The following is a 12389-nucleotide window of genomic DNA, read 5'->3' on the forward strand; positions in this document are numbered from 1 at the left end:
GGAAATTTTTCTGACTTCTCAGGAAAGCCAGGCCTGGAACTGATGGGGGATGGTCTTCCCACAGGATATAGCAATCCGGCTCCTCTCCTGGAGAGCCACTACAGCTGAGCTTTGCTCAGTCCCCTTTTAAGGAGGCTTCCTAGCAGAGCTCTACTTCTCTGGCTTAAGATGTTGCTTCTTTTGCTTCACTCTGCAAAAGGGGAAACCCCTGTAGAAATGTAGCAATCTCCTCCTGATCCAGAAATAAGTTTTACTTTTCAGCTCTCTCTTGCTCTGCCACTGAGGGATATCTCAGCAAAGATCTTCTGTTCAGCTCCTCCTTGATCTGCTCTTTCAGCTCTCCCTTGTTTTGTCCACTGAGGGACTTCTCTGCAGGATCTTCTCTATGCCAGTGAATGAAGATCTTCACACCCAAAACTCTTTTGAGAAAGAGATTTATTTGGGAAGGAGGAATCCAGGAGAGTAGCTGCCTCTACCAGGGTGGAGAGAACAGCCTTTTCTAACTGACCAGGCGGGGTGGTTTACACAGGATGTCTTGGGTATGAAGTCAACCCCAGGCCCAGGGTTCTACTGTCCTGCTCTGTAATTGGTTGGTTTCACAAGTCAGTTGGCCAGGGGCAGAGATGGCTCTGATCTGACTGAGCCAAACTATGTTTCTTTCTGCCCTTATTGGAGCCATCTTTCCCTAGTTCTGGGCTCTGGGCTCCAGGGTCAGGGTGGGTTTCTTTAGCCAGCCCCTTTTCCCTACATTCCCCCCCTTTTTTGTTTAGTAATAAGCAGCTCGGGATTGGAAAGGGGGTGAAGTTATTATTAGACTGCTTCCTGCTGAAATGGGGCATTGAGGTTCTTGGGACAATCTTGATCTTCTTCCTCAGGATGTAACCAGGTTCTGCAGATCTCTGGCTTTGTCAATAGGGGCTGGTAATCCTGTAATATTAACTGGCTCAGAGTTTGGTTAGAAATACTTTGGATCTGTTGCTGAAGAAAACTAGCAAAGAGGTTTATGAAGCAGGGTGCAATTAGTAGGGATAAGAAAAAGAAGAAAAGAGGGGATAAGAAGGGTAGCATCAATTTCCATATCTGACTATTAGTGACCCACTGTCTAGGGGTATCAAGCTGCTTCTGAGTTTGAAGATCCATTTGGAGTTGTTGGATCTTATCTTTCACTACCCCTGATTGATTGACATAAAAACAACATTCTTCTCCAAGAAAGAGACAAAGACCACCTCTTTCTGCTGTTAATAAATCTAATCCTCTCCAGTTTTGCAGTACTATGGTGGCCACTGACTCTATTTGTTCCTAAAGATAGTCTGAGCTACCTGTTGGAAGTCCTGGATGAACTGTGAAGAAAGCTGATGGTAAATAGCTAAGGAAGTAGTCAGTCCTGCTGTTCCAGTGGCTATACCTGCAGTTATGCCCAGGGCTGCTAGAAAGGGTATTATTTGGATGGCTTGTTTGTCATGCCTCACTGCTATGAACTTGGTGATGGGAATTGGCAAGGGTTCTTCACCAGGTACCACCCCTAATTTAGTAAACAGGAATACCAGGGCACAAGTCCCAGACCACCTAGCAGGTAAGCAGTGATAAACTTGAGTATCACAGAGAATAGAGGCATTGTGAATGTTTGGACATAGGGGCTGGGTGATAGTACCAAGGATAATGGTATTTTTGCAGTCTGCAGAATCCAGAGTACCCATAAAGTATGTTCCTAAGGAGTTAAAGCAGTCTGTAATGCCAAAGAGAGAAATTCAACAGAGATAAGGGGCAGTAGTGACATTTGGCTTGGAGCAATTAACAAGTGGTAAGGTGAGAGACTCTAATAGGACAATGGGTGAGGCCACAAATGGTGGGTATTTGACCTTGGGGGGACACACAACCAGCATTCTCCAAAATAGTCAGCCTAAGCATCATTCAATAGCTGATATGCAGTTGTTAGGGTCTGAAACAAGCGATGATGTGACAAGGAGGTGGAATCAAAAAAGGGGTGACATTAAGGATGTAAGAGCCTTTGAGGAGCTTGGACCACTTCTACTCTATCCATTCCTAGGGGTTGAAAGAGTGGAATGTGTGCCCTCTATATTTTGAGCATATCTGGTGGGTGGATTTGATAGATGGTATAGTAAAGTTTCCCAATGATTTCCAGTTGGAATGCCATGGGTCCTTAATCAGAATGTAAAAGATTCCCCATTCTTCATAACAGGCAGATTGTTTTCTTGCATATGCATTATGTTTCCAGCAGTCTCCAGACCCTACCATATGAGGGGGCTGGTTGAACTGCTGGGCACTGGTCTCCTGAACCTTAAATCTCCAAATGTAGAGATTGATAGCAATATGAGTGAGTGGGAAGATGTAGAAGGAGAAGAGGTAGGGTATGACCTGATAGGGTGGGGCATGAGCCTTGACAGGTTGATAAGATCTCAATATTCTGAGACCAGAGGCAGGCTGCTCTGTATATAGTTTTTGGGGTTGTCTCTTTCCTAGTTGACAAGCATGGGTTAGAACTATCAAATCAGCCTGCTGATTTGTGGTATGGGCTGGAAGAGCTTGTGTTTTGACCACTATGGTGTCTGAGACGATTGTATATCCTACTCCACATACTCCTTCTTATAGGAAGGCGCTGCCATCTGTATACCATGTATAAGTGGCCTGAGGTAGTGCGCCTTCCTGCATATGTATTGGATACGGTAGTAACTCTCCTAGGGTCTCAATGCATGAGTGTGATGGGGAGTATTCCAGGACTGGTTGGAAGAGAAGAAATTTGAAATGTTAAGAGGTGGATATGGTTGAAAAGTTAGTGCTGTGTCCTCTGCCAATGCCACCTGAAGGGAGAGAACTTGAGAGGGAGGTAATGTTTGAGGGTCCTTATATGTTAAAAGGTGTGACAGATGGTGAGGAGAAAAGACAGTAATGGGGGACCCAAAGGTTAACTTCTTAAGGAGAAGTTTTCCATATGGGGTCTCAGGCTACAGGTTGGTACATTGTGAGAGGGCCTTTGTAAAGCAGTTGAGGAATTCAGATGGGTTTTCAGTTTTTTCCTGGATGACCCTTTGGACTTTTTTTTTTTTTTTTATAATTTATTGTTTTAAGGGCAGCCCTGTGGAGACCAACTAGGAGACAAGTTACAAATCTATTCCTAGCTAGAATGTCTCCTGGGTTATTGTAATCCCATCCAGGCTCCTGGTCTGGGACTGCCACTGGGTAGGTGTTATCTATTGGATGGGGTTTATTTGCATGAGCGCTAGCCTGTCCCAGACTTGCCTACATTCTTCTGAGAGAAGGTCATTGGTAAGGATCATATAAATATGTAAGAATCATATAAATATCGTGAAAGGTAAGGTCATAGGATTGGGTAATGTACTGGAAATCTTTAATAAAAGTGGAAGAATTGGCAGTCTAGGACCCTATCCTTTTTTCTGTTTGGGAGAGCTCAGATAATGAGAAGGGTACATTTACTCTGACTAACCCATCCACGCCAGCAACTTCTCGCAAAGGGAGAACTGGGGCTAGTTTAGATTGGGGAGGTATAGGAAGGTCCCAAGGTAGAGCGGGAACGAGTAGCAGGACGACTAGGGGTTTAGGCAAATTGAAAGTGGGTGCCAGGGAGAGTTGACCTGGTGGATGACCTGTTTCTGAGGAGGGAGAAAGGGAAACTGAAGGGACTGGAAAAGAGGAAGCTGTGGCCTTTGGCTTTGGTTTACAAGGTGGAGGCTCATTAGCTGAATCAAAAGAAATTGTTTCATCCTGTTCTGACTTCCTAGCTGGCAAGAGCTGGGTTGGGGAACAGGAGGCACAGAGAGAAGGCTTGGAGTGAAGGTAAGAGAAGGCTTTTACATATGGTATCTAGTGTTAGATTTATTGTGTGGTGAATGGTGGAGCAGGTTACATCAAGAGCAAGTGTGTTAGTGTGTTTTCCACTAGTAGGACAGAAAACAGAGACTGGGTAACTTTTGTTATTATTGGTTTTTTTTAAAGATTTATTTATTTATTGTGTATACAGTGCTCTGTTTGTGTGTATCTCTGCAGGCCCAAAGAGGGAACCAGATCTCATTACAGATGGTTTTCAGCCACCATGTGGTTGCTGGGAATTGAACTCAGGACCTTTGGAAGAACAGCCAGTGCTCTTAACCTCTGAGCCATTTCTCCAGCCCTATTGTTGTTTTTTGATTGATTGACAGATTGACTGACTGATTGACTGATTAATTGATTGATTGGTTGATTGGTTGATTGATTGATTGATGACTGTAGGTTAGGAAGTTTCCAAACTCACCATATGGAAAAGCTGGCACTAAGCACCTGATTCTCCTGCCTGTCTTCTGAGTGATGAATTACAGGACTACACCACCATGCAAAGTGGTTTTTGGTTTTTGTTGTATGTTTGTTTAGAACAAGTATATTGAATTGTAGTTCTGGAGTCGGGAAGTCCAGTAGAGACTATGACCACCCAGCTTTAAAAAAAAAAAAAACAAGCTTGCCCATTCCTAAAAGAAAAGTATTGATCAATTAATAAGGGCCCTGCCCCCATGTCTCCAAACATTCACCCTAGATCATTTTCCCCATACTGCTTGCTACATTGGCAACTTCTACATGAGTTTCAGGGAGGACAAAAGATATCCAAACAATAGTCACAAACAAGGCTTATTGTTACCAATGATATCCGGAAGGCCGTGCAAAATAAGTCGGGGGATTGCCAGTCCTGGGGACAGGAACAAATCCATGTCCTGAACATAAACTCTAAGGCCAATCCCAAGACCATCCCAACAGACCAAGAATCCCAGGACTTATAAAATGAAGTTGTAAGGACTGCAAAGGTGGGGACCAATGTGATCCTTCAGGAGCAGACATTGACTCCATTGTCTGTAATATCCCAGTACTCCATGGCCTCCTACAGGGATAGACCACAACCCCCAAATTACAGATGAGAAAGCCAAAGCTCAGTGGAGCCACTGAATCATACCATAGACTGAACAAAGACATAGTTGTGTCTGTGAGCTCGCCATTTATTCTCAGCCCCCAAAGCAGGTCTGGTACAGAATAAGACATTGATAAGTATCTGGTGTATAGATGAAGGTCACACAGCATTATTATAGATCAAATGAATACTTGAACCAGAATCTTGAACTCTAAGCTCACATTCTTTGCACTGCACTGTTCAAAATGACCCAGTGCCCACAGTCAGTCTGTTGCACAGCTTAGACAGATACTTAAGCTTATCCGATTATTGAGTGAAAAGAAGGAGGAAAGAAAGGAATGAAAGAATAAACTACTGTGTACACCTCTGCTTCATCTTTCTCTCCTTTATTTAGGAATCACTCCAGAAGTACATCAGAACCAGGAAAGTGATGACTTTTATCCTATAGAGACATTGAAAACAGAGGATTTGCTCCAAAATTTCACACAGCTACTACTTCTACAAAAATCTTGCCCAAGAGGCTGGAAGACTTTGGAAAAGAAAAGTTGCCATCAATATGTAGCAGAAGAGAAAGGACATCTGATTGAGATCCAAGACATATTTCATCCAAGCCCAGATATGCAGGAAGAGCCTCAACTAGTCATATTAGAGGGGGCTGCTGGGATTGGGAAGTCAACACTGGCCAGGCAGGTGAGGAGAGCATGGGAGGAAGGCCAGCTCTACAGGAATCGCTTCCAGCATGTCTTCTACTTCAGCTGCAGAGAGCTGGCCCAGTACAAGCAGCTGAGTCTGGCTGAGCTCATAGCAAAAGACCAGACTGTGCCTGTAGCTCCCATCAGGAAGATTCTGTCTCAGCCCAAGAAGCTGCTCTTTATCCTGGATGGCATAGATGAGCCAGCATGGGTCTTGGAGGAGCAGAATACTGAGGTCTGTCTGCACTGGAGCCAGCCACAGCCTGTGCACAGACTGCTGGGCAGTTTGCTGGGGAAATCTATACTTCCTGGGGCTTCCTTGCTGCTCACAGCTCGGACCACAGATCTACAGAAGTTCATTCCTTCCTTGTGGCAGCCACGTTGGGTGGAAGTCCTGGGTTTCTCTGAGTCTGGATGGAAGGAATATTTCAACAAATATTTTTCAAAGAAAAGAAAAGCAATGGAAGCTTTGAGATTGATTGACTTAAACCCAATGCTCTCAACACTGTGTCTGGTGCCCTGGGTATCCTGGCTGGTCTGCACTTGCCTGAAGCAGCAGATGGAGCAGGGAAGAGACCTCTCACTGACCTCACAGACAACCACAGCCCTCTGCCTGAAATACCTTTCCCAAACACTTCCAGATCATGCCCTGGGAACCCATCTCAGAGGTCTCTGCTCACTGGCTGCTGAGGGGATCTGCAAAAGAAGGACTCTGTTCAGTGAGAGAGATCTCTGGGAGCAAGGGTTATCTAACGATGTTATTGCCCTTTTCCTGAAGATGGGTGTCCTTCAAAACCAGCCCAGCTCTTTGAGCTACAGTTTTGCCCACTTGTGTCTCCAGGAGTTCTTTGCAGCGATGTCCTGCATCTTGGGGAATAATGAGGAGAAATGTGGTGATACGAAAATCTACAGAATTGTGGAAACAGTGATAGAAGTGTATGGAAGGCAAGACCTGTTTGAGGCACCCACCATATGCTTCCTGTTTGGCCTTTTGAGTGAACAAGGTGTGAATGAAATGGAGAAGATCTTCACCACCCACTTGTCTCTGAACACCCTATGGGAAATTCTGGATAAAGCCAGGGCATTGCCCCAGCACCAGCATCTCTATTCTCTGGGGTTGTTTCATTGTTTGTATGAGATTCAGAAAGAAGAGCTCCTAACACAGGTGATGCACAATCTTCAAAAAGAAAAGGCGTGTGACCCAACAGATATGACACACCCAGTGTTCCAGACAAATGTGAAGCACCTGGTGGTCCAGACAGACTTGGAGCTCATGGTGGTCACTTTCTGCATTAAGTACTGCCACCATGTGAAGAGGCTTCAGCTGAATGGGGGTGAACAGCACGGACAAACACTGACGGCCCCCAGGATGGTACTGTGAGTATCCAGACACAGCCCTCTCTCTCCAGCTGCTCCCATGACCACACATATTCTGAGCACCATCAACACTCTTAGCTGGTTCCAGGGCAGCAGGATACAGGTTACCAGTGACATCTAATTGCTGAATCTGACCACCTTTCTCTATTTGCCTCTGTGTGCCTGACTATATGTTGTTGCTATGAGCCTTTATCTTTCCCTATGCCTCAGTAAGGATCACCTACATTCTCTGATTCAAATTATCTTCACCATTCACAAGGTTCAAATGGCCCACAATTACTGGTCCTCTCTCTTATCATGTGATATCTCTGAGGAACTGCTCATTCAGCTCCTGCATGCACCATCTTCCTTGCCCATGACTGTGACTGTGACCTTGGCCATGAGGTCTTGTGCCATCACCTCAGAAATCATATGTATGAGAATCCCTATGTTTTCACTACCCAGCTTGTATCCATGAAGGCATTCAGACCCCGGCACTCAGGCTGACTTCCTACTTTCATGCCAACCCCAGTAGCAAGGTAAACTTCCCCTTCCACTGTGCTGTATTGGTGACTCAGTACCAGAATGTGTCTCTCTCCCCTCTAGATGATTCACATCATCAATATTCATTGAGCACTCATTTCATGGCAGGCCCGACCAATCAATTACAGGAGGAAAAGTACAGGTGCTGCCATGAGGACGTCAAAAGGTGGAGCTAAGGCAGTCAAGTACACTAATTACGTAGGGTGTGACTCTTGCATTGATCAGGCACACACCGGGTATCAGGGAAGGGAATGCTCACTCAAGTGGACCAGAAAGGGAGAGATTCTCTGAGGAAGAGATGTTTTTTTCTTTGAGTCTTCTGTTTCTACACATTGAAGCTTTTCCCCCAGATAACCTGATCTGGGCTTGGCCAGCAGACATTTGAAATCCCATCATTCTGGTGGCTAACACTGGAAGATTTCTAGAGTTCTGGCTTTGGCACCAGTCTGAACAACACACAAAAGCCCACATGAAAAGTAAATGACTTAAAAGTCATGGAGCAGCTGTCAGAGAACAGGAAGGGGAAGAAAAGTAGAGAGAGAATGGGTCAGAGAGCACAGACGTGATCAAACTGTGTCACACACGAACGGGAGGTTGTCCCAGTGGCTCATTGTATGTGACTAGTAGGACCTAGTTAAAAACATACTCGTTGTAGAAGAGTGAGATATATCAATTATCAAAACAAAATTGTAGCTTGAGTTTCCCTGCCTGGCCCACAGTCAGGACAAATCTCTCTCACCTACCAGTCCCACAGCCACTCAAACCCAACCAAGTAAACACAGAGACTTATATTGGTTACAAACTGTATGGCCGTGGCAGGCTTCTTGCTAACTGTTCTTACAGCTTAAATTAATCCATTTCCATTAATCTATACCTTGCCACATGGCTCGTGGCTTACCGGCATCTTCACATGCTGTTTCTCATCGTGGCGGCTGGCAGTGTCTCTCTGACTCAGCCTTCCACTTCCCAGCTCTATTCTCCTCCTTGTCCCACCTATACTTCCTGCCTAACCACTGGCCAATCAGTGTTTTATTTATTGACTAATTAGCAATATATTTGCCATACAGAACATCCCACAGCACTTCCCCCTTTTTTTTTTCCAAAAAGGAAGGTTTTAACCTTAACAAAGTAAAATTACATATAATTTGGGAATTTGGGCGTAGCTTCTCTTACTACTTCCTGCTGGAGGGGGGCGCTGTATCTTATGGGGACACAAAGAAAATTTTAGGATTATGGAATAGTCCATGAGGGTGTATCGTCTGAGCCAGTTGCCTTCAAACCATTCTGGATGTTGGATCATCTGGGCCTTGGTGTCATTGGAGACCTTTCAGGGGGTCTTGGCTGGTTAAACCTGATGTATCTTAATCTGGAACAAATCCATAGCCTCTTGCTTTCTGTGGAAACAAGAGACTCTTTTCCAAAGCAGCATATCCTTATATCCAAATTTTGAAGTCAAGGTATCTTTAAAATATACATATTGGTTTAACTCAACATCTTATACGATCAAATGTTTTTCTGCAGTTAAAAATCCCAAAGACAACACAATCCAGATTCTCTGTGTAATATTCATCTTCATGTGGTTTATTTTTTATATTAATTTTACTGTCTCTTTAAAGACTTTATTTTTTAAAACTATGTATTTGTTTATATAACTGTATATATCACCTTTTTTGTCTCTTTTAAGTCTACGTATATTTTATACACATTTAAAACTATTACATCTGAATCTGTCTTATTGTGAATCTATTGCTTTAAGCTGCAGCAGCTGTGGCTGCTGACTCTGCCCACCTCAGCTTCCCAACATGGCCCTGGTACTTTACTACCAGCTCTGGGAGCTATCGTGGGTCTATGCTTTTATCCAAGCAGCATGTAGCCCAGAAAACTCTTTTTTTTTTTTTTTTGTACTATTTGTACTAGCAAAGACTAAATCCACCATTCAGCTTAATGTGCCACTTGCAGAGGTCTCATTCCCGCCATACGGCAGCAGGTGGAGCACACAAGCTAGGAACCCGCCAGTAGCTCAAACCAGCAGCTGCCGCTCATTTGAGAGAGACAATTAGGAACTATTTTTAGCTCTGTTTTAGAATCTTTTTTCTCAGTTTTTAGGTGGAAACTCTTGCCACCACATTGGATGCCATTTGTAGCTAGAGTTTCCCTGCCTGGCCCACAGTCAGGACAAATCTCTCTCAACTGCCAGTCCCACAGCCATCAGACCCGACCAAGTAAACACAGAGACTTATATTGGTTACAAACTGTATGGCCGTGGCAGGCTTCTTGCTAACTGTTCTTACAGCTTAAATTAGTCCATTTCCATTAATCTATACCTTGCCACATGGCTCGTGGCTTACCGGCATCTTCACATGCTGTTTCTCATCATGGCGGTGGCTGGCAGTGTCTCTCTGACTCAACCTTCCACTTCCCAGCTTTATTCTCCTCCTTGTCCCGCCTACACTTCCTGCCTAGCCAGTGGCCAATCAGTGTTTTATTTATTGACAATTTGGCAACACATTTGCCATACAGAACATCCCACAGCACAAAATAAATTAGTATCCTCCAGAATTTCATTTCTCAGACAGGACAGTATTAAAATTTGGGTTAACTGAGCTTGGTCACGCACACCTGTCATCCCAAACTCAGAAGGCTGAGGCAAGAAGACCAGTAGTCCCAGTCCAGCCTGGGCTACATAGTGTGACACTGTCTCAAAATATTGATGGCTAAGGATGGAACTCATTGCCTAGTGTTGGTTAATTTTCTGTTGCTGTGATAGAACACCATGGCCAAGGCAACTTATAGAAGAGTTTATTTGGGTTTATGGTTCCAGAAGGATCAGGGTCCATCCTGGCAGAGGGAACAGCTGTGACTGGAGCTCCAGCTGAGAGATCATTCTTGAACCACAAGCAGGAAACAGAAGGGGTGTATGAGGAATGGCTCAAGACTTTGGAACTTAAATCCTTCCTCCTGTAACATACTTCCTTACACAAAGCCATACCTCCAAAGTTTTCTTAAATAGTACCACCAATTGAAGACAAAGCATTCAAATACCCATGACTCTTGGTCACATCTCATTCAAAACACCACAGTTAGGAATCCCAAGACCCTAGATTTTATACAAAGCATGAAGTAAAGAATTGGAGTATACCCATTAATCTTTTTTTCTATATACTTTTCTACAATATAACTAAGCCACACAGTGTCTTATACTCATGGTTATATTCTTAATGAATTTAGACTGTCTTCTCTGGTTACTAAAGGTCTAGTTAACATTCTGAATAACATTACGATATTCCCTAGGGAGCATATCTTGGCCAATTGGACCATTTTTCTGTTCTTAGCCATTTAAGGTTGTTACTAAATGTCTATAGTTATATACAAGTGTGCCTTGGATGATCTTGAAACTGATGTTGCAAGCAGAAGTGGTCTGATGTGGACCTTCAGAAGAATTCTAAGAAGGTACAGAGACAGACCAGCCACAGCAAGAGAAACCAGGAACACCATCTAGCTTGCAAAGGACAGTGGCCTTAGGATCCTGGGACAAACCTGTGAGAAAAAGAGAGGCTTCATCTGCTAGAGAGAGGGAAAGTTGAGAGGAAATGTCAGCCAGACAAGGCAGGGAGACAAGCAGGAGGCAATTGCACACAAGGGAAACACTTCAGAGGTGGAGACTGTCCAAAGCCAAGAGAAGGGAAAGGACCAGCCCAGGGAATTAAGGTATCAAAGATGGCAAGGTGAGCAATTTCTGTGTGGGGCTCCTAATGGCACCTCTTATTTTTTGAATAATACACTCTGAAGTTCCACTTTCAGTCAGTGCAAATACTAACCATGCATCAAAACGATCATACTTTGAGAGCTGGGGGAGTGGTTCTATGTTTAAGACCACTTGCTGGTCTTGTAGAGAATGTGGATCCATTCCCAGTTCCCACAACTGATGGCTCACAACCGCCTTTAACAATAGTCTCAGAGGATCCAAGACCCTGATTCTATCCTCTGCAGGTTTCTGCATGTACAGAGTGCACACAGACAGAGAAGAATACAAATGTGCAAATAAAGTAAAAAATAAATAAAGCCTTTAAAAAAGCACCATCCTTCAAAGTTTAATATTTGGTTTCCTTGACATTTCTTTGGTTTTGTACAATTGGAATGAAATATCCTATACTTTTTATTACAGTTAAAGGTAGCCACTTTTCATCAGTGTTTCTGGGGTTGTGTTTTTTTGAGTTTGTTATTTTGTTCTGTTTGTAGTGTTTGGGATAGAGTGTTGCACAGGCCAGGCTTGGAGCTGCTCCTAGCCTCTTAAGTTTGTAGCTTAGGCTGGCCTAGAACTCACTATTTTCCTGACTTCATGTGCTTGGTTTTTCACATAAAAGGAATACACTACCACTCTGAGCTGATCTCTCTCTCTCTCTCTCTCTCTCTCTCTCTCTCTCTCTCTCTCTCTCTCTCTCTCTCTCTTCTCATTCTCTCTCCCTTCTCTGCAGTCTTCTGTTCTTGTAGAGATGTAGGGACCATGTGAACCAGCACATCTGGAGTGGTTATAATCATGCTCAGCATCCCATCACAGTCAGGCTCAGCCATCTCTGCTGACCTCTCTTCCCACCTTCCCTTTCCAGTTTTCCTTCATGAGACTCTAGAATTCTGTTCCAAAGGAAAGCAGGTACATTCACATCAAAAGGAAGAAGACTGTCTGAGTTACCAAGGTCCTCCTTTGTGTCAGGCCTTGGGCTTAATATTGTAGATTAAAAATAAAAGATGCCAGCCACCAGTTCATATCCTGTGGGACACCTAGACTGAGTCAGAAACAGACACACAAAATGAGAACACAACATGCTATGATAAGGATGTAGATGGGGAACCACCCAGAGGAGAGGATCCAGATGTTAGAGCAAAGGAGC

At 44.0% G+C, this 12389-nt stretch overlaps 1 protein-coding gene across 1 annotated transcript in view; it reads left to right on the top strand.

The window, feature by feature from the left end:
- Positions 1–1473: 1473 nt before the first annotated feature.
- The window catches only part of LOC128122573 (NACHT, LRR and PYD domains-containing protein 1a-like), a 53383-nt gene continuing 42467 nt past the window's right edge, over positions 1474–12389 (top strand). The window contains exons 1-2 of the mRNA XM_052758215.1: positions 1474–1573; positions 5304–6978. Coding sequence (XP_052614175.1) covers positions 1474–1573; positions 5304–6978 — 1775 coding nt within the window. The remainder of the gene's footprint in view (positions 1574–5303; positions 6979–12389) is intronic.

The sequence above is a fragment of the Peromyscus californicus genome, unplaced genomic scaffold (assembly GCF_007827085.1).
Source record: "Peromyscus californicus insignis strain IS unplaced genomic scaffold, ASM782708v3 Scaffold_3__1_contigs__length_106647218, whole genome shotgun sequence".
NCBI classification, from domain to species: domain Eukaryota; kingdom Metazoa; phylum Chordata; class Mammalia; order Rodentia; family Cricetidae; genus Peromyscus; species Peromyscus californicus.